General features: G+C 34.5%; 1 protein-coding gene across 15 annotated transcripts in view; it reads right to left on the bottom strand.

Annotated features, from left to right (window-relative positions):
* Positions 1–21,576, bottom strand: part of LOC141448251 (uncharacterized) — a 73,349-nt gene that overhangs the window by 26,392 nt on the left and 25,381 nt on the right. For 10 of the 15 annotated variants that reach the window (XM_074116490.1, XM_074116484.1, XM_074116486.1 and 7 more), the window contains 6 exons: positions 11,466–11,610; positions 4,836–5,010; positions 3,817–3,912; positions 2,766–2,982; positions 2,463–2,660; positions 1,042–1,231 (listed from right to left, as the gene is read on the bottom strand). In XM_074116490.1, coding sequence (XP_073972591.1) covers positions 1,042–1,231; positions 2,463–2,660; positions 2,766–2,982; positions 3,817–3,912; positions 4,836–5,010; positions 11,466–11,590 — 1,001 coding nt within the window. In that variant the 5' untranslated portion in view covers positions 11,591–11,610. Of the gene's footprint in view, positions 1–1,041; positions 1,232–2,462; positions 2,661–2,765; positions 2,983–3,816; positions 3,913–4,835; positions 5,011–8,385; positions 8,667–11,465; positions 11,611–13,034; positions 13,186–15,684; positions 16,285–21,576 lie in introns of those variants that run through there. The other 5 variants (XM_074116485.1, XM_074116496.1, XM_074116495.1 and 2 more) reach the window with 4 other exon arrangements.

The following is a 21,576-nucleotide window of genomic DNA, read 5'->3' as shown; positions in this document are numbered from 1 at the left end:
TTGTTTAAATACAAAATTGAAATAGACAAATTGTTATTACTTGCTCCTTCAACACAGGTGTACGAGTTTCTGTTTAATTGTAATCACACTGGTGGTTCAAACTTGGAACTTCTACCTTAAATTTAGTGGACAACACGGTTAAAAAGGCAAACCTTTAATCCATTAATCAGTAGCAACATTGATTAAATAATCGATTATTTGGATTCTATTAGAGCTAGGTGAAAAGATCTCGGCCATGCACAGAGATGACGTTGCCGAGATCAATGAAATTTTTTATATATTGGTAGTGTGGCAATAACACACAACTTTTAACAGGCAATTTATACTGCTGTTTGAAGTAACCGTGCTGAGTGTGCTTCATAGAAATGAATAAGCTTGAAAACTGCCATAAAACTGTTTATATTAGACGTTTAATTGCCAACTGTAACTCATCCAAAATTAAAAAACATTAATAAAATTATTGCTTCTTCAATTTCAACAGTGAAGATGTAAACAACGCGTTTAAACATGGACGCACCTAAAAATGATTCACAAGAGGGACGAATTTTATTGGTTCTGAGACATTAATTGATGGTCTAGTTTTTCGATAACAAAAGGTTCAAATTAATCATTTTTGTCGTCATCGCCTGTTAAGCGTAAAAAAAAAAAAATTTTCATTCTAAAAATGACTTAGCTTGGATATAATAACGTAACCAAGACGTGAGAACTCAGACACAAACAAGAAGCAAGGATTACAAACCGTCAGACATACACTCGTAGGAAGCCAAGCGAACGCCTACTTTGGCAGAGGAGCCTAACCTCAGTAAGGTGTGAATGGGAGCGGAAGCACACATACTTTACCACAACACTTTTTCTAACAAATAAAAAATACCTACGTGCGGGATTCGAACTTCACAATCACCACACAATTACTCGCCACATGTCAATAAAGAGCCTTGTATAACCAAGAAAGACAAAGCAGACATAATCCGTCATTAACTTGAAAAAAAAAGTATAAAAAGAACGTATGTTTAGTTGCTGAAACGTGGAACTAACACTAACCTTGCATTGTCATTGGTCTGCTCGGTGGCGTGACTACGTTGGGCAATAAACATTCTCAACAAGCTGAAATTGCCAGCCGCTGCACCCGCGCACTGTCCAGTGCTGGACCTGGTCTCACCACCACTGCCGCTAAAGCTTTCAGATGTTGCTGAACTACTGTTTTGTATGTCGTATAGTTTCATACACCGACCTGAGAAAATAAAGAGAGAAGTGATTATTTCATTATTTGGAAGTGTTCGTGATGAGAATAGCAAGTGGAAAATAGACTTCCAAATTCAAATCGATTCTGAAAATGATCGAACGCAAGTGAATCCCTGATTATCTTTAAAACAGGTGGCCCGAAGAGTTGGCAGTAAAAGCGGGGAAGAACTCAGTATGATGAATTCAGCAGGTATCTTTGAATTAGGCAGAATCATGACTGCACCATGTTGTAAGATGATGTAATGAAGATCATTTAAATCCTCATCTATATTAAATATGATTAATGTAAGTAAGAAGGGAGGAGAAGAGTGATGTTTGGGACCAAAAACCTTTAAGGGAGAAATAATTAAACATTTAAAGGTAAAAAAGGACGCAGGAATTAAAATTTGGGAATTCGTTCTTCTGGGCAGGCTAGTTCCAACATTATTCACAAAGCCTCAAAATATTAAAGAGAGCATGACTTTATTACATTTTTTGACGCTCTTTGATTTCATCAAAAAGTCGCCCGATTGGGAGTTACAGAGCGGGCGTCAAGTGAACTGAATAACAATAATCGAGGACATTATTTCCTCGTAGTGGTATTTACTGTGCTGACACTTAAATTCGTTTTTTTTTTCTAAACGAGGATGAGCAGTGGAAAGAAAGCAACAGCAGGAAGAATGTGGCAATCCTCCACCAAAGAAAACAAAGACTTTGGCCATGAAGGTGAACTAAGTTTACTAGCTCGCCTTCTCGAGGGTTAAGCCGCAACTCTTGAAGGGAGTAGGGTTTACCGTTGCAATTGCGGCGATTTGCAAACTATACATTGCAGTAAATGCAACAAAGAAATAGTTACATTTGATAATTGAAATAGTTGACAATGCCAGAAGATAACAACAACGTAAATATGAGCAATTGGAAAGCAGTCTATCAGCATAGAACTTGATTGGCAAGAAAGCGACTTGAAAACATTTTCGTAAATGCTATTGCAAGTTGCACCAACACAGACGATGCAGCAGAACTGCACTAATCTTTATAGCGATTCTCTCTTTCGTTCTACAATTACATCCTGCTTTCGGTTGGCCAGGGCAAGTAAAGGGAAGTTAGACAGTTTCACCAGCTGATTCCCTCGACCAGAAGCTCATTTACATGTCCCAACTATTTTCAGGTTGATCAAAAAACTTAACTTTTACTAAGCCATCTTTAAAATTTGTTCTTTCTAAATTGTAAAAAATGCTAACCAATGGCCAAAGCAGAGCAGGATAATTTTGGTGGTGCAGCCAGATCTGGAAGGCTAATCGTTTTACTTCTATTTCTTGGCCTCCTAAGTACTTTGGTTAAATTACTCCAAGTGGTAGTTGGAGCATCCGAGACAGCCATTTTTGAAGATTTCTTTGGTGCAGCTGCACCGTTACAATCCATGGACGACATACTGTCTCCTGCAAAGGAAAAAAAAATAAAAAGTTAGAGGTTAAGTTAGAATCACAAAGACATTCTTCAACGTCCTTGAGCCAGTAAAAATGAAAAAAAGGAAAGTTATTTACCAGTATCTGTGTATTCGGATGTATCTCCCATAAGTGTAGACCCGTGGAAAGCAATGGTGTAATTATGCTTGTTCGCCTGACAAGTCACTATAAGATGATCTTGGTCATCGGCGTCCAATGAGTCGACACTGTAATTAGTCGGTGGTAACAATGGAAGTGCTTCTTTTACTGGAGAAAATAAAGGTTCTGATTGACACAAAGACATCGACGACTCATCCTGCAAACAATATCAAACAGAATGAAGAAAATGCCAAATAAGTGATTACTGCGCATTATCTTTACACTCTAATATTGGAATTACAAGAAATAACTGGAGGCTTTTAGAAACAGTTTTAATGAAAGAGGAAACTGGATTCTGGTCTGTTTGAAGATGCCTTAGGGTTTAAACCAAGAATATCTGTGATTCTATGACCACATTGTCTCAACTCGCAGCCCAGCAACACAAGTAAAAATATGTTTGTTTCTTATTCCTTGAAAGATCATCAACAATCTTTAAAAATTTCCTTTCCGAAAATGAGAAGCAAGCAAGACATGTGGAGGCAGAGGAAAATGGGTCGGGGACGAATGGAACCCAATCTTCAGCAAAACCAAGACATTTACGGTAAATAAAAGCAAACATTTTTCTTTTTCTTTTCAAATAAATGCGGTGATCCGCTTCCATTTAGGGCCGGAAAACTGAGAGGGTTGGTCACACTCATTGGAAGATGAGCGACTGCGCACTCACCACTAGGTAGGGGAGTCAATCCGCGGTACCAGATGTGATGATAGTGTTGGGAGAATCGTGTACTACTTGGATTAGAGTCCCACATCGCCAACGCTTGGTAGGGAGTAGTTAAGAGTGGCTTACTTTGAAGGAAATGAGACGATCATGATCTCAGAAGGGCAATAGAGGTCCTTGCGATAGGGTACAAGGCCGGATACTGAAGAAGGCAAGCCCTTCACCAAGCACAAGAAGAGGTTCAGATCTAGTCCCTCCCTTGGAAATCATAAGAACAATAGAAATAACCATATTAGCTTAAAGTTTAACACAAGCAAAACTGAAGTGACTCACCTGGGAGCTGGTGTGCGGGCTCAAAGACGAATCAAACTCAAACTTCACCATGAGAGAACCGGAAACGCTGGCGAACATTTCTCCTTGTCTTTCAGCCTGCATGACAACAAGTCCATACACAACTATTAGAATATATGCTAACAGGAAGTAAGAAAAATTCTGAAATAATACACAAACAAAGGCAACCAAAAAGAACATTTTCTAGTTTATTTCGTCTGTAGAAGACTAGTCGGTAATACTGCAAGCTTTCAATTCTTTGGTGAACGGAAGTGATCGCTATCTATCAGCTTGACCTGAATGCTGTCTAAAGCACTGGAGAATGCTAACCCTGTCTGGGATGTTAGATACACCCACTCGACCTTAGCCATGAGTCAGAATAAAGTCCAGCAACTGTGGCTGGAAAACAGGGTGCACAGGCTGCAGCAAGGCTTCATCTCCTCCAACATGGCGTGAAATTCTTAGCCTTTCTGCTCTTATACCAAATACGATTCCGCTCCTATTCATTCTCTGAGCCATTTTCCAACGCGAAGGTCCACTGGTTAATTTAAATGCAGTCGTCACTAAAGAGAAAGTCAACTAAATTTATTAAAGCCATAAGGACAACATTTCACTTTAACTTAAATGTTCTTCACTTAAGCAGATGCCTAAGAAGTAGAGGCTCTCTTAAGTTTGGATTTAGCAGAATATTTCTCTGCGCTACCGAGGGGCAGAATCGTCACCCTCTCAAACTACAACACGGCCACACGGGCTACTAAGCAGTCTGTTCAAGGCAGGGTAGAGCTGTTTGAAAATCCTGACATGAATTGTAACCCAAATTAGGTTTGTCTAACACCCACTCAATCCAGATACGAGGAAAATGAAACGGCAGATCTCTTAGCCTGGAAGAGTCCACTGAACCCGAACCCTTTTGTGACGTTGCAAAATGCCTCATTAGAGCACTATCAACAACGTATGGCACTTATGTAGTATGTAAGTAAGGTAATAGCCTACATTCTAGAACTAGACCAGGGCAAACTAACCTGCACATCTGTACAACACATAGCTGGCAGAGTAGATAGTATATCTTGTGTTGTATAGTCTTCCATGTCGACTTGGGCAAGTTGTGAGTCGAGATCTCTGGCCATTTCATCGTAGCAAGAGGACAGCACGCTCCTGTGTTGATGTTGTACATCCCTGTAGCCGTAGTCAAGAAACCTGCATAACATGAAAATAGAAAACGAAAATTAAAAAATGATGCCATATTTTTGCTAAAGTGGAAGTGTTGTGGATGGTGTCAAAGTTGCGAAGTTGTCTTTCCACCGGAAATGCATGTTCTCTGGTGGCTTAATGCGCGAGTCTCGTCCAGGGCGCAGGATTATTGCAATCTCGACTGATTGGTGTGAAGAAAACTGAGACGATGGCAAACTCATTTGAACACACAAACCTGACTCAAAACTGCTGATGAAAATCAGGCATGAACACCTCGTATTGGTGGGAAGTGTGGGTTCCCCACATTCTAACTAAGATTTACGACTGGGTTTGTCGGTCAAGTAGCTTGAGCTCATAAAATACTAAATGTAATGCATAAAAGGCTTAAATGTATTTTAATTTGAGAGAACATAGGTTTTAGCAGCTTCCTTTAATAACAGCGGATACGGCAGACCGATGGCGAAACTGCCAATAAAACTGAAATAGACTGCTACCATGAACTGGCTTGCACACCACCTAATTGTGAAGACAATTCAATAAAAAGCCAAAATTCGTTGCTAAAAGGAATCTTTGCCAACTATGTTCATATAGTTTGATTTAAGTAACTTTTTAATAATATTGGTATAACTTTGTGAATAACAAAGAGTTATTTACGTAATGAGTGTACAGTCAGCGAAATAATATTCGGCGAATTGCTTATCAGTCTGTCGAAAATGCACATTCAGGTTTGCTGACAGAAATAAATTCTCTCTAATTACATCACACCTCACACATCTCGAATTACCAATATGATGAAATTATGCAGTAATAGCACAAACATTTCTAACTGTGTACATAGTTTAATTTTAGCACAAATCAGTTTAAACTTTTCTGAGATAGTAATCAAATGTAAAGGCTGGCGAAAAAATATCTGTGCTGAGTTAATTCTAGTTCCTTAGTGAAACTTTACATCGCTAACCAACAACATCTACTGGAAAGAAAACTATCTTAAATGAAGCAATTCAAACCGGAACAGACTACATTGTTTTAAAGAGGCAGTATTTCCTGGAGAACGCACCTAAAATCAGATGTTGTTCAAAATCAGATTGCTAATTGGTTGATCTGTGACGTTATGCAGAAGGATGCCGCGATACATTAAATCGCCACTATCGATGGTAACGCTACAGAGGAAAAGAAAGTAACAGACATGAATCGAACTTAGAAGAACAACAAATCGGAAATTCAATGCAGTTGGGCTATGGTGGCGCTTTTGAACTGTCACAGATCAACCAACTTTTTTATTGGTTGATGAGCAAATGGACTTGACGGAAAAGGCCTTGCTAAGTCCTGGCAGCAGCCCTGAACTTCTCTAAGCTCGGCAAGACTTAATTTTGTCCATGTATGTAGCTCCAGTTTTTCGTGTTTGCATTATGATAGATGCACTCACACACACAAACACACCAATTGGTAAAAACCCCTTTTTTCGAACTGGGGGCCACCAAAATGCGTATTTCCGCAAATGTAAAATCGAAAATCTGCGCCATTCCCGCCGGTGTAACCCTACATTGATGGAACCTTAGTGTAGGATGATCAGTTTCAGCTTAATCCGTTCCATTTTATTTAGAGTACCTGAAAGTAAAGATTTCCTGCAAAAACTCGATTCTTTAAAAGTCTGACATTGCCGTACGAAGTATTCCTTTTTTACGAAGTACAAAATCTGGAAGTCAAGAAATAAGAAACAAGTAGTTGAAGAAAGCAACACTGAAGCGACTTTTAGAGGGAAGTAATTGGTCATGAGTGAAGGGCAAAGGGAGCTAGGAACCAGCTTTCCTGGTGACGCAAGGGAATGTCCCCGCCAATGAACAGCCCTTTTATCGGGAAACAAATAGATCAAGCACAGACTTTCATGAAACAGAGAAACAGTGACGTAACATTATAGAGAATGTAACAATCTGCGACAGATTACGCAATGATCGTTAGCAGAAATAATGAACTTAATTGTGAACGTGCAAAACGATAAGTACAAAGCAAACAAAATGGCCCACACTTTGCATGGAACCAGCTATTGCGAAGATGTCTTCAATTAAGTCGACGTCATCGAGCAAAGAAATTGTAAATTCAGTAAATTGGTTCACTTATGGCGATATTTATGTGACTCATTCATTATTAGGGCCAATAAAAAGCGTTAGCTTTTAGAGTATAAATAAGTAATAATAATATCTACGTACTTTGCAAAGATCTATGTTTGAAAGCTTACTTTACGAAGTTGTAGGATAAGTTAAACAAACATTACTTTCCCTTAAAACGTTGAAATTCAATGCAAGCTGGAATAGTAGCTCATCACTTGAGTTCGAAACTATTCCCCAGACTAACTAGATTATTTCAAGAATTAGTACGTTATTCTAAGATCCGTTTAATTTTGAGATGAACTTGGCTAGCTGCATTTTCATAGGGGGTCTCTCTCTCTCTCTCTCTATTAATAATGCATCTAAAATTATTAACTTCCTATTGATCAGTGTTGCCACCGATCAGATTTTCGATCTCAAAATAGTGGATTTTACAAAACAGTCTAGTGCGCATGATTCTCTTTGCTCGTACAAAAGGCAAATCGCAGAGCATTCAAGTTTCACAGTTTCTAAGATGTCGGACCACAAAATTGGATTGTGTCGATTTTTTTCTTCCAACTGCAGTTACCATCACTTAAAACAATTTCAGGAGAATTCTGTCCAGGCGATTGCCAGGAGTAGATGGGAGGATATTTAAAATCATTGAATGACTAAAGGTGAATTTAGTGAATAGGTTTACTTGTTCAGAGCAATTTTTAACTTCGTAACTTTTACTTGAATATTTTACGGGGAATCAAAAGCAAGGAAGGGATCAAGCTGACCTCTAAAGTGCTACTACAGTAAGCAGGACAATGCCAATAACTACAGAGAGTGAAATATCCAACCAAAATTCCAAGTAGGAAGGTCTTTGTTAGCATTTACTCCACGACACCTAATTGGTAGTTGGACGTAAAGTCTGCCTAAAAAAAAATAATAGTTTAATAAAAAAAAAAAGTCCTAGTTTAAGGCAATTAAAACTGCCCGGTAGGACCGTTGTATAAGGGTTTAAGTTGGAAATGTTTAGAGAAATTTCAAGAATTGCTTCACGAGAAAGTGATGCGAGAGATCGTATTCTCTTCTGCAGAAGCGACCCTGAGAAACATACTGACAGATCTTCAGCAAAAGGCTATTTTGATTAAACGGATCAAATGAAGGAAGTAGTCACTAATCAGCCCACACTTCGACTCCTACATGGCCCAAGTTTCATCATCGGGTGGGCTGCGACCTGACCACTTGCAGTTATGCACAGAATGTACTCGACACAGGCAAGAAGAAAAAAAATCTAAACAATACTTACAGACAGAAATATTGAGGAAAATCGGATAGAGACAGATCAGTGCAGCATTCGGCCACCATGGCTTCCATAAACCTTTCCCAACGATTTGCCGAGGTCAACTGTTTATCGTCGGAAACCCCACTCACCATTAGTCATCAGATAAAACTTTAATAAATTTGTAAACACTTTAGACTATGTAAACAACTAACTTAAATTCACTATCACCACTCTTATGTTGTAAATAATAGCTTTTATCATTTTCTGTAAACACTTATCTAAGTAATTTGTTCACAAGTGGAGTGTCTCCAGCCAAATGGCAGTTACACTAATAAGGAAGACAGAGTGGTGGGGGAAGGTCGAACTGGGTTGATGTCGATTCTATTTAGGGCTAATTTATAGAGTTACTAACAATAGAGAAATGCGGCAGGCAGTTTTAACAAGAATATTGCTCTAATTTTTTTAGTAAAAATACTTTTAGTTATTTTGTAAATTTTTAGTTTCACTTACTAAACTGCAGTAAGGGAAGTTACTGTAAGGTGGGCAGATCTTTTTGTTTCGAGTTTTTACACAGAATAGAGTATTGGGGTGCCCTGGGTTCGAAATAATGGTTTTAACACTTCCCTTAAGTGCTAACAGAGGATGCAACTAAAAGGTTTTGGAGGATAACAGTCAACTGGAATACTATTTATTTTTTCCAGAATTTTCCAGTATTTCAAAATTTGAGAGAGGGGGCGCTTAGATTTCCTGTAAAGTACCGTTTTCCACTCTAAGGTATTCTAATATATTTTTTGTGAACTGTTAAGGGGCGTTACATATATTGTTAAAATCGAGTTAGATGGAAATTCTTCCAGCGGAAGTGCCTCTTATTCAATGGATATTTCACTGCCTCCAAAATGGCATCCAGGATCTTCTATGAACTTCCTATTTTCGGAAAGCTGTGACGTCACGCTTCCTTCAATGGTATCATTTCTATTGTGATGACGTTTTAGATGATATTAGGCCCTACTCCCCGAAATTCTAATTCGCTGAATTGCATGGCTCTTTATTCCAATCACAATATCCATAGTATAATAATAATAATAATAATATAATTAATAACAATAATAACAATAGTAATAGTAAGAATAATGGTAATAAAAGGGAAGGGATTAGCTATGAGGTTAGCATACTGGACTCCCACGCGGAGGTCCCGGGTTCGAATCCAGCAGCTGACCCCTAGATTTTCTCTTCCTAGGAGCTTCTTACAGCTCACTGTCCGGTGATGGACAGTGTTGTCTGTAACGAGAGAACACTGTCCGGAGGCCGGCAGTGCACTGGAAAAAGCTCCGGGCGCTAATAACCTCAGCTGATGATGCGCAAAAAAAAAAAAAAAAGGTAATAAAATCAAATTGGTGCTAAACTTCCAAAAGTCGAAGGAAATGGATCTTTTTTTAAAGAAAACGAAAGAGGCATTGATTTTAGGGGAGAGTTCTGTGAGAGAAGAGAAACGTCTTGCTTCTCTCAAAATAGCCACTTTATAGCCACAGTGTGAAGCGCGAGCGTGCATATTCCCCTAGCATGAATGTGGAGACTGCGTGGGCATAACTTAACTAGATGTTATATTTTACAACCCGGCTCGGCTGTTCCGCCTACAATGCTCTGTTCCAGATCTGTTAAACTCGGCTGGATTTTCAAAGAAAAGATTCTTCCCAGAATTCCTCCCGTCTAGAATTAATATCAGCCCTAAATGCTTTCTGTTTACTTGCACTTCCAAGTGAAAGCAGCAGTTCTGCTCTGCGACTGATATTTTACATACAGGTATTTTCCAAGGTTTACGAAGTACTTTAAAAAAAAGAAGATTTTTAGGAAAATCAGTTCTAGGTGCGATCCAAACTTATCAACTCACTTCTTAGAACTCAGGGGAGCTCAGAACGAAGATTTACGGTGAAAAGTGGAAACCGAAAATTTAACACTTGAGAGAGAGAAAAGTGTATTAACGGAGACTGTACAAATTTTATCTGTCGTTTAGCTGCTCCCAACCCAACCCATGGTGACTAAACGTAATTCCAAGCAATAAATATTTATTACTGAATGTATTTAAATTCAATTGACCAAATCGGGAGTGGGAAGTTTTCAGAATAAAGTCAGTATTCTGCCAGTCTTTCTTTAAATCAGCTGATTTAATTTAAACTATTCACATAATCAACAAATTATATGGTTACTAAGCTATTTGGGCCAAACTTCAAATGAATGCACTGAGTACGATGTTCGGAAATATTGGAAAAGTCTAAAAATTAATTATTCTAACAGTTAGATTCACTTTAGTTTCTTTCACGAGTGATTTGAATTTTATTTCGCGAAATGCTGGGATTCATTCTGAATTTACTTGTTCCAATATTTACTTATTTGATGGACAAATTGTTGATAAATATGGCCGTCAGTAGGCTGAGATTGCTATGAAATGTTTACAGAATTTAATAAGCAACTACTGCGCCACAGAAAATCGGGATGGGCAGTTTAATTTACCGTCTGAATGAACAGCGAGGGGAACTTTTTTTTTTAAGTAAGACTGATTAGAACAAAGGAGAGATCTTTTCGATACTCGATTCATAATCATCGATCACTTCATTTGAATTTTTAGGAAATCAATTGAACCTAATTGCTTCAACTTAGTACATTACGGTATGTTCAATAGCAGGTCAAGATTAATGTATTCCAGGTTCACGTTCAGTCAACTCCAGCACAACCTTTCCTCGGCCAGCAAAGACAGCTACATTTCTGACTAAATGGATCATGAATACCTGTGCAAAGTCACCTACACTCTATCAGGATAGTGCGTTCACTACTTTTTGAAACGGATGGTAAAGATGAAAGTCCATAACTGATATTTTGCCCTTGCGTGGGCTAAGACATAATCCAGGTAAAAATACTTCTAATGTGTACATATGTAAATCGTCATATTGGGCTGATATAGAAATCGGAAGAGTGAAAATGCTTTTGTTCGGCATAATTAATGAAATAATGAAGCGCTACACCAATAAAGTAAAAAATAAGCTCCACAAAAAAGAGCTTTGAGAACATTCAAGCCAGCAGAAGTGAGGTGTAATACAAAGTCAACTTACCACTGATAGTCGCAATTGTCCTGGATGAATTCAATGTCTGATGTATTGCTTGCGTAGCTGGCTTCAACATTGTTCGAATTACAATCTGATGCTGGGCTTAAAGATAGTTCATCCACCGTAGTCATACCACGTCCAACACCGAACCCTTCACATAAAGCAAAACAAAAAATGAAAAACACTGAAAAAAATTATAATAATTATTAAAAAATCAATTAAACTACCAACCAACCGGAGTCAAAACAAAAATTAGCTTAGTGATTGCTTTAGCAGGAATTAGAAACTGTAAATTCTGATAATTGAAAACAAGAGAGAAGTTTTTTCATCCTAAAATGAGGATTTTTGTTCGTTTAATTTCTTTACAGTAATCAGATTTTTAAATGAATGTAAGGAAGATATCTCTCTGGTCTGATTCTTCTACAAGCTCAACCAGGTATTCGAGCTAATGTGCGGACACCTAAATTACCTACAAATATAACTTTCAGTTTCTGAACACTACTCGTACCAGTGTTATTGTTTGGGTAATTGAAATTTCAGAAGGTTCATGAATACCACAACCATAGAACTGGACAAAGCCTATCATATCTGCATGCAAACTTTGGTTTTAAACACTGGAATTTCGACTCCTCTATGAACAAAAAGCTATTTCATTGTGTTCATTGCATCAATTAATGAGTTCTCCTAGTCTATTTTGAACTTGTCTTTTTAGAAGCTGTTGTAACAAACACTTCTGGTCATGTTAAAAAAGTCAAATTCAAATTACACAATGTAAGTCTAAAAAGATAAAACTAAACCACTTACAATATTTCATAATATTGAATTAAAAATTAGCAATGGACTAAACAAAATAGCTTCTGTTTAAATCAAATTGAAGTGACAAGCAGAAATACTGCTGCGTCATACAAAAAGCTTGAATTTGCCAAATTAGTAATCTATTTCAACCTAAAGTAGACAATGTTTTAAATTTATTGGATTTCTATTCAAAATTAAAGTATTTTTATGGATACAATAGATTTTTTGTCAATAATGGTCGTTGCTGAAAAACTTAAAAAATATCCACTTCATTGGCAAATGAATATTTTGCCGGACTTACAGGAATTACCAAACATTAAATCATGAAAATATCTTCTTTTTTTCAGCAAAACATGAGTTTATACGCTTGTATCGTAAGTATGAGTCTCCAAATAAATAACGTTTATTGGCAGAGTGCAACCATTACGGAGAGTGAGGATTAATAAAACATTTCCTTAAGACTTCTGGAAAAGATAATAACTGTTTTCTCATCGTGATTTAATACTAACTTACTTTGTTTTGTAAAAAATTTATTAACTGCTTTAAGTAGCCTCCCACTCTAGCATCCTTACTTCCCAACAGTTCCTTGACATAATTAACTAAGATAATAAAGTAAAAATTGAAGCTAATTGAAACAAATTATGAAAAGTAAAAGGAAATTACGTAAGGAGTGGCACTCTATTCAATAGGGAAGAACACTGATTGCTGAGATCACCATATTGACACTGAAGTTAAAATTATTATTTATTTATTCCCGCTAAAATGTTGAACAATACTTACTCATGTTAAATAATTTCTAATGATAGAATCGTCTTTCTTTTAGGAACTTAATCTGCTTTCATCTTTAAACAATCATTCTATCACTAACTTAGGAGTACTTAACCACACTAGTAACAGTAACCTTCAGCAACTGTTACAAATGGTAGCTACTAACTAGGCTATTTGAGCGGACTCGGTCCACTGGAACGAATCCGATGGTAGAACGAGTTAATACAAATCCCTATTTAAAAAAAAGTGATCCCGCCCCAAAAAATTACACAGAAATAAATTTTTAACTGACTTGAGCCAACTATGTAGGAGTTCACTGACACATTCCAACTTTAAAATCAATCCACACCATAATTCAAAACCTGGCGAGCTTACAATAGTTATACTTGGAGTATAAGTTCTAAGATTTTATAGAAGACTATCAATAATTCTTAAATAATAATATTATTCATTTCTTTATTGATTTTGTTTATTTCTTAACACTGTGTGCAAAGCTTTATTTTATTAAAGCATTGTATGTTGATTTATACATAAAATAAAGTAAACAATATTATTTGAAAATTATTTCTCAAGTATCAAAGAATAAATTATTTTAATTCAACAGAAATTAACCGATACAATAATATTATGCAATGACCACCTATTAGCTGATTCAATAAAGGCAGTAGAGGGTATGGAACGATTTAATAACTCCAACAATTATCATTTTGTTTGAAGGGTTAGAATTTTTTATGGGAATAATTTCCTACCCATTTCCGTTTCTCTATCTATCCTCATGAAGCATGTTAACTCCAGTCTTCCAGTGGTCAAGCTAGATAATGACAAAACTGCATTGCTTTAATTTTTATATTTGACTAGCCTATTTTTGCGTTAATATGAGATTACATTGTTAACTATATAATTATCTGAGTAACTGGAAATTAGGAATAGTACTTTCTGTGTGTTAAAAAAATAAAGTTTTGTCATAAACTGGGAAAGCTAATTTTTAATGATATATTTTTATAAATTGCGTGATATTTGTACTAATGTATCATAATAACTAGGGTAAGTACAGAAACTGGAATCAGTGAACGAGTTGTTGGAATCGATTCCAACCCAGGAACTGATTCAAATCCGATTCCAAAAGTGGACTCGTTCGGTTCATGACTACTACTAACCGTTTCCAATGCCATCTGTCTAGGCAGTACAATGCAAGGAGCGGTAAATTTAAATGTTTAAATTAATTTTTTATGAACGCTAACACAATCTTTTCGGACAAATGCTCCTGTTTCAAACATTTTTTTGTTTAAATACGAATTTTTTGAAACAATTTTTTTTTCTAAATATCATTATAAATTTTTTTAAACAGTAAAACATCAGAAATAATACGTGAGAGAAGTTAAACCTTTTCGCTTTAAAACTAACTTTCTAAGTAATTTATGCCACTAAAATTTCGTAAAAAAAATCTTAGAAAAGTAAAAATATAAAATTGGTATTTCTAGTGATGGAATTATCTTTTAAGAGAGAATTTTAACAACACAATTAAACCTAAATGCGTGAGACATTCCACAGGGAAATCAACTCTGTCTCCCGGAAATGTGCATTAGCAAATTTTCCTGAAAAAAATGGTTTGCATAAAAGGAATATGAGCATGAGGAGCATTCAAAATTTCATTGGAACTCATTTCAAGATATTCCAACAAAGTGGATAAATCTGTGCAGCGAAGTGAGGGATTTGATTACAGGATCTAACCGAAATTTAAGGTTTAAACTATCTGTAACTATTTACTTTTAAGATATTTTGTTGCAAACACTTCGCACCATTTTCTAAGAACCTAGTTTTTCTGTCTTCAGGTACCTTAAAACAGATATTTCCTGAGAAAACTGAAAATCCTCCATCTTACTAAACCCCTCCTCCCAAACCTTTTTTTCAAAATACATGTTTAAATGTAGGAAAAATACAAATAGCATTTTGGGGTTAAACGAATGAAATTCAAGAACCATTAATGTTTAATAAATTAAAACTGATTTTAAAATGTATTATAAACACAACAAATCATTTTACCTAAAAATAAAACCAAACACAAGACTGAAGAATTCTCTCTTTAAAGCAAACACTATTTTGTGGAATACAAGGAAATAAACGACAGGGAGGAAAGTAAAGTGGTTACCATTGGTTACATCGATCTTCCGGCAGCTTCCATGCTTCAACATTACATTATGAAATTAAGTAGAGGAAAAAATCTAACATGTGTAGAGGTGGTTTTGGCTTTTATTATAAAAATGAGGAAATGACAGGCAAAAGAATTTTAAGTGATTCTTTGGGATCAAAGGTCTAAAATTTATTCATAACTGTTCATTATTGTTTTTGTAAATATTTTATAATTTTTGATAATAAATTTATTAAAAAATAAGCCTTAATTGTATAACGCATAATTCGCTAAGCTAGCTACTTAAGCTTTGCAATTATTATAAAAATAAATAAAAATAGACGTCAAGAAACTAAAAGCTGTCAACAATGGAAAGTTACAAATTATTTTCTCGCTTACATCAAACAGAAAACAAGCGTTTTGGTAACAGAAATAACAATTAAGCAATACTTTTTGTTGTAGGCAATTGTGCTGGTAGCATAACTAGGTGAGATCTAGTCCGCATGCCAAGAAAATAAAACCATGAACTCTTACCTAAATTATTTTTCTAGAACAAATAAACATCAAACTCAACCACTAATATTTGAATTCCATGTTTTTATTTAAATTTAAAGCCGAACACTAAGTACACGGACAGTTCCTAGGTAAAACTAAATATATTGGAAATAAAAATGAAACAGCAACTGTGTTCAAGAACTTATTATTGTCTTTAATGTAGCCAGACACTAATAAAATTTAAAGATATATTAGTTTAGGGATATATCAAAAAATAATCATCGAATAAATAACATTTAATTGAACTATATTATTAAATTATAAAAACCAAAAACTCTGCTGTGTTTATCAGAAGACGTATGTACGATGGGATCGACTAAAAAAGGAAGCAGTTTGGGCGCATGCTCGCCACAGCGCCACCATCACAGTCGCTGCTGGCCACAACCCTCTCTATATTTGACTTTCTGTAACTGTGACGTCACTCTCACCCTAACGTACCTCAATGTTCTATATGTTTTGTACTCATTACAATACGTAAACTGCAACAATAATTTGTTGTAGTTGTCCCTGAATATTTTGTTTGCATATTTTGAGTAGTACCCGTTTTTTTAGTATTATATACGGCATTCATTAATTTTGCCTTCGTTTTTGATAATGTACATCAAATTCCAACCTCAATAAAAATTTGAAAATTTGTTTTATATACCCAATTCCAATGGTGGGGTGAAGAGACGACCTTTTCTTATTAAGTTTTTATTGCCTACCTTTTTATAAACTTCCTCTTTTAACAGAATTTAATTTCCGCTAACTATTTCATGTAGATACACATACTGTTTTTCCGTTCCTACCATCAATTATTGATTAATTCAATCTTGTAATTTCCATTAAGTTATACTTCAGGAGACAAAAATATAATTTAACGCTCATACGACTTAATCAATTTTTTTAAAGGCACACTTTTGACAAAATGCTAGACAAAAAAATCGTGTTAATATTCATCGATTTTTGTTATGTTTCGCTTTAAAGTGCATTTAATACAATAATATAATCCATAAATCCAGCTGAAGTGTCTAAATACTCCAAGAACACATTGAGAAATAAGACTTCTTTAGCACTTAAAGATGCCTTGTCAAAATAGCGAACGTAACAAACAATCTACCAAATAACCATTGTTGAGACTGAAATGACCTTTTAAAGTTTTGACATTTGATAGAGTAACCTAGCATGATGTAACCTCACTGCGGAAAACTGTTTCTTTTAAGTAGGTCAGATGTCATTTGTTCGATATTTTTTTTTAAATCCAAAATTTAAAGGATTTCTCTTGTGGTCATTTAAATCGTTCTGATATATTGCAAGTGTTAATGAAAAAGTTTTAGTTTGGGAATGTGAATTTGAATGGCGCAGAAAGTTCATTTGATATTTAGTATAGGCGGAAACTCGGGACCCAATTAGATTAAGCAGCTCTAAGATCCGCACTTTTATGGGGATGAAATGTTTATTCCATACGATAACGATCGTACAAATAAGCAGCTAAATCCTTGATTTACTAGAAATTTTACAGCGACAATTGTAGATTTGTCAAAGATAAGAAATCTTTTTAAAATTCTTGTCCAAGACGAAGCTCACCGCTATTCCAAATAGACCCAACTGGAGCGTAATACAAGGCTTGAGTAGATCTACACCTAAATTACGACTGGGTTTTCCCCCTTAAAGTGAATGAGTCAGCTGAAAAAAGGAGTAGATAGAGTGGATATAATACATTAAGCGCCTGGCTGAATTGGAAACACATCAAAGTGACACAATTCAGCAGGTGGTTAGTTCAACAGGGTCTGTCTCTTTACAATTTCAAGTAATAATAGAGGCACTGAACACAGACTTGGTTCCGTGACGCAAGGCCATAATCATCATTACAATGGTCATAGTTTACATCCCTACTTTCAGAGTAGCTACGGATTCTACTTTCATCGTCAGAGGAAAAGCATTAGAATAATCCAAACAGCTTCCGCCGTGGCACCACGTCATCTTATGGCCTGAAGTTCCCACCTATTAATGGAATGAGTTGAACTAAGAATAAGACGATTTTCGATTTGCTGTTTCCACCAGAAATCGTCCACTGAACTCCTTAACAAGAATTTACAGTTTAAAAAGTTAAGTATAAGGGTTGGTTAAACGCCAAAAGGTACACAAATCAGCTAGTACCCAACATTTCATGGATACTTCTTGAATCATAATTTTTAGAATGTATTAGATGTAACAGACCATTATGCTGGCCTTTTATCGCCCATAAATATTTTTCTGTTAGAATAATAAAAGATGTAATCTCATCATCATAGTTAGTATTAAAAAAAGGCATTTTATATTAATATATATTAACTCTATTCTAAATTATTCTTGTGATTTATCTCTTTATTCTAAATAATCATTACATCAGGGAAAGTTAGAGTTGGCCTTTTACTGTTGTAATTTGAATTACGGGGTTAAAACGAAATTTCAGTCTTGAATTCGTCTTACTTGTTTGTGCACAAATTCCATAGTTAATGACAAATAAATGATACTTTTAATTTCATTCATTTCAAACTAGTTTTTTGTTATTGTGATAGTATTTTGTTTTTGTGATAGTGTTTTGTTTCTCAGATAGTATTTTGTTTTTGAGGTAGTGTTTTGTTTTAGAGGTAGTGTTTTGATTTTGAGATAGTGTTTTGTTTTTGAGGTAGTGTTTTGTTTTTCAGATAGTGTTTTGTTTTTGAGATAGTGTTTTGTTTTTGAGGTAGTGTTTTGTTTTTCAGATAGTGTTTTGATTTTGAGATAGTGTTTTGTTTTTGAGGTAGTGTTTTGTTTTTCAGATAGTATTTTGTTTTTGTGATAGTGTTTTGTTTTTGAGGTAGTGTTTTGTTTCTCAGATAGTGTTTTGTTTGTGAGAAAGCGTTTTGTTTTTGTGATAGTGTTTTGTTTTTCAGATAGTGTTTTGATTTTGAGATAGTGTTTTGATTTTGAGATAGTGTTTTGTTTTTCAGATAGTATTTTGTTTTTCTGATAGTGTTTTGTTTTTGAGGTAGTGTTTTGTTTTTGAGGTAGTGTTTTGATTTTGAGATAGTGTTTTGATTTTGAGATAGCGTTTTGTTTTTCAGATAGTATTTTGTTTTTGTGATAGTGTTTTGTTTTTGAGGTAGTGTTTTGTTTTTGAGGTAGTGTTTTGATTTTGAGATAGTGTTTTGATTTTGAGATAGTGTTTTGTTTTTCAGATAGTATTTTGTTTTTGTGATAGTGTTTTGTTTTTGAGGTAGTGTTTTGTTTTTCAGATAGTGTTTTGATTTTGAGATAGTGTTTTGTTTTTGAGGTAGTGTTTTGTTTTTCAGATAGTGTTTTGATTTTGAGATAGTGTTATGTTTTTGAGGTAGTGTTTTGTTTTTGAGGTAGTGTTTTGTTTTTCAGATAGTGTTTTGTTTCTCAGATAGTGTTTTGTTTGTGAGATAGCGTTTTGTTTTTGTGATAGTGTTTTGTTTTTGAGGTAGTGTTTTGTTTTTCAGATAGTGTTTTGATTTTGAGATAGTGTTTTGTTTTTGAGGTAGTGTTTTGTTTTTCAGATAGTGTTTTGTTTTTGAGATAGTGTTTTGTTTTTGAGGTAGTGTTTTGTTTTTCAGATAGTGTTTTGATTTTGAGATAGTGTTTTGTTTTTGAGGTAGTGTTTTGTTTTTCAGATAGTGTTTTGATTTTGAGATAGTGTTTTGTTTTTGAGGTAGTGTTTATTTTTTGAGGTAGTGTTTTGTTTTTCAGATAGTGTTTTGTTTCTCAGATAGTGTTTTGTTTGTGAGATAGCGTTTTGTTTTTGTGATAGTGTTTTGTTTTTCAGATAGTGTTTTGATTTTGAGATAGTGTTTTGATTTTGAGATAGTGTTTTGTTTTTCAGATAGTATTTTGTTTTTGTGATAGTGTTTTGTTTTTGAGATAGTGTTTTGTTTTTGAGGTAGTGTTTTGTTTTTGAGGTAGTATTTTGTTTTCGTGATAGTGTTTTGTTTTTGAGATAGTGTTTTGTTTTTGAGGTAGTGTTTTGTTTTTGAGGTAGTGTTTTGATTTTGAGATAGTGTTTTGTTTTTCAGAAAGTATTTTGTTTTTGTGATAGTGTTTTGTTTTTGAGGTAGTGTTTGTTATTCAGATAGTGTTTTGATTTTGAGATAGTGTTTTGTTTTTGAGGTAGTGTTTTGTTTTTGAGATAGTGTTTTGTTTTTCAGATAGTGTTTTGTTTGAGAGATAGCGTTTTGTTTTTGTGATAGTGTTTTGTTTTTCAGATAGTGTTTTGATTTTGAGATAGTGTTTTGAATTTGAGATAGTGTTTTGTTTTTCAGATAGTATTTTGTTTTTGTGATAGTGTTTTGTTTTTGAGATAGTGTTTTGTTTTTGAGGTAGTGTTTTGTTTTTGAGGTAGTGTTTTGATTTTGAGATAGTGTTTTGTTTTTGAGGTAGTGTTTTGTTTTTCAGATAGTGTTTTGTTTTTGAGATAGTGTTTTGTTTTTGAGGTAGTGTTTTGTTTTTCAGATAGTGTTTTGATTTTGAGATAGTGTTTTGTTTTTGAGGTAGTGTTTTGTTTTTCAGATAGTGTTTTGTTTTTGAGATAGTGTTTTGTTTTTGAGGTAGTGTTTTGTTTTTGAGGTAGTGTTTTGATTTTGAGATAGTGTTTTGTTTTTCAGATAGTATTTTGTTTTTGTGATAGTGTTTTGTTTTTGAGGTAGTGTTTGTTTTTCAGATAGTGTTTTGATTTTGAGATAGTGTTTTGTTTTTGAGATAGTGTTTTGTTTTTCAGATAGTGTTTTGTTTTTCAGATAGTATTTTCTTTTTGTGATAGTGTTTTGTTTTTGAGGTAGTGTTTTGTTTTTGAGGTAGTGTTTTGATTTTGAGATAGTGTTTTGATTTTGAGATAGTGTTTTGTTTTTCAGATAGTGTTTTGATTTTGAGATAGTGTTTTGTTTTTGAGGTAGTGTTTATTTTTTGAGGTAGTGTTTTGTTTTTCAGATAGTGTTTTGTTTCTCAGATAGTGTTTTGTTTGTGAGATAGCGTTTTGTTTTTGTGATAGTGTTTTGTTTTTGAGGTAGTGTTTGTTTTTCAGATAGTGTTTTGATTTTGAGATAGTGTTTTGTTTTTGAGGTAGTGTTTTGTTTTTGAGATAGTGTTTTGTTTTTCAGATAGTGTTTTGTTTGAGAGATAGCGTTTTGTTTTTGTGATAGTGTTTTGTTTTTCAGATAGTGTTTTGATTTTGAGATAGTGTTTTGAATTTGAGATAGTGTTTTGTTTTTCAGATAGTATTTTGTTTTTGTGATAGTGTTTTGTTTTTGAGATAGTGTTTTGTTTTTCAGATAGTATTTTGTTTTTGTGATAGTGTTTTGTTTTTGAGGTAGTGTTTGTTTTTCAGATAGTGTTTTGATTTTGAGATAGTGTTTTGTTTTTGAGGTAGTGTTTTGTTTTTGAGATAGTGTTTTGTTTTTCAGATAGTGTTTTGTTTGAGAGATAGCGTTTTGTTTTTGTGATAGTGTTTTGTTTTTCAGATAGTGTTTTGATTTTGAGATAGTGTTTTGAATTTGAGATAGTGTTTTGTTTTTCAGATAGTATTTTGTTTTTGTGATAGTGTTTTGTTTTTGAGATAGTGTTTTGTTTTTGAGGTAGTGTTTTGTTTTTGAGGTAGTGTTTTGATTTTGAGATAGTGTTTTGTTTTTGAGGTAGTGTTTTGTTTTTCAGATAGTGTTTTGTTTTTGAGATAGTGTTTTGTTTTTGAGGTAGTGTTTTGTTTTTGAGGTAGTGTTTTGTTTTTCAGATAGTGTTTTGTTTCTCAGATAGTGTTTTGTTTGTGAGATAGCGTTTTGTTTTTGTGATAGTGTTTTGTTTTTCAGATAGTGTTTTGATTTTGAGATAGTGTTTTGATTTTGAGATAGTGTTTTGTTT

This window comes from Rhodnius prolixus, unplaced genomic scaffold (genome assembly GCF_049639745.1).
Source record: "Rhodnius prolixus isolate KJV_2025 unplaced genomic scaffold, Rpr scaffold_13, whole genome shotgun sequence".
NCBI lineage: Eukaryota > Metazoa > Arthropoda > Insecta > Hemiptera > Reduviidae > Rhodnius > Rhodnius prolixus.
Note: the sequence above shows the minus strand (reverse complement) of the source record. Positions and strands in the feature narration are given on the sequence as shown.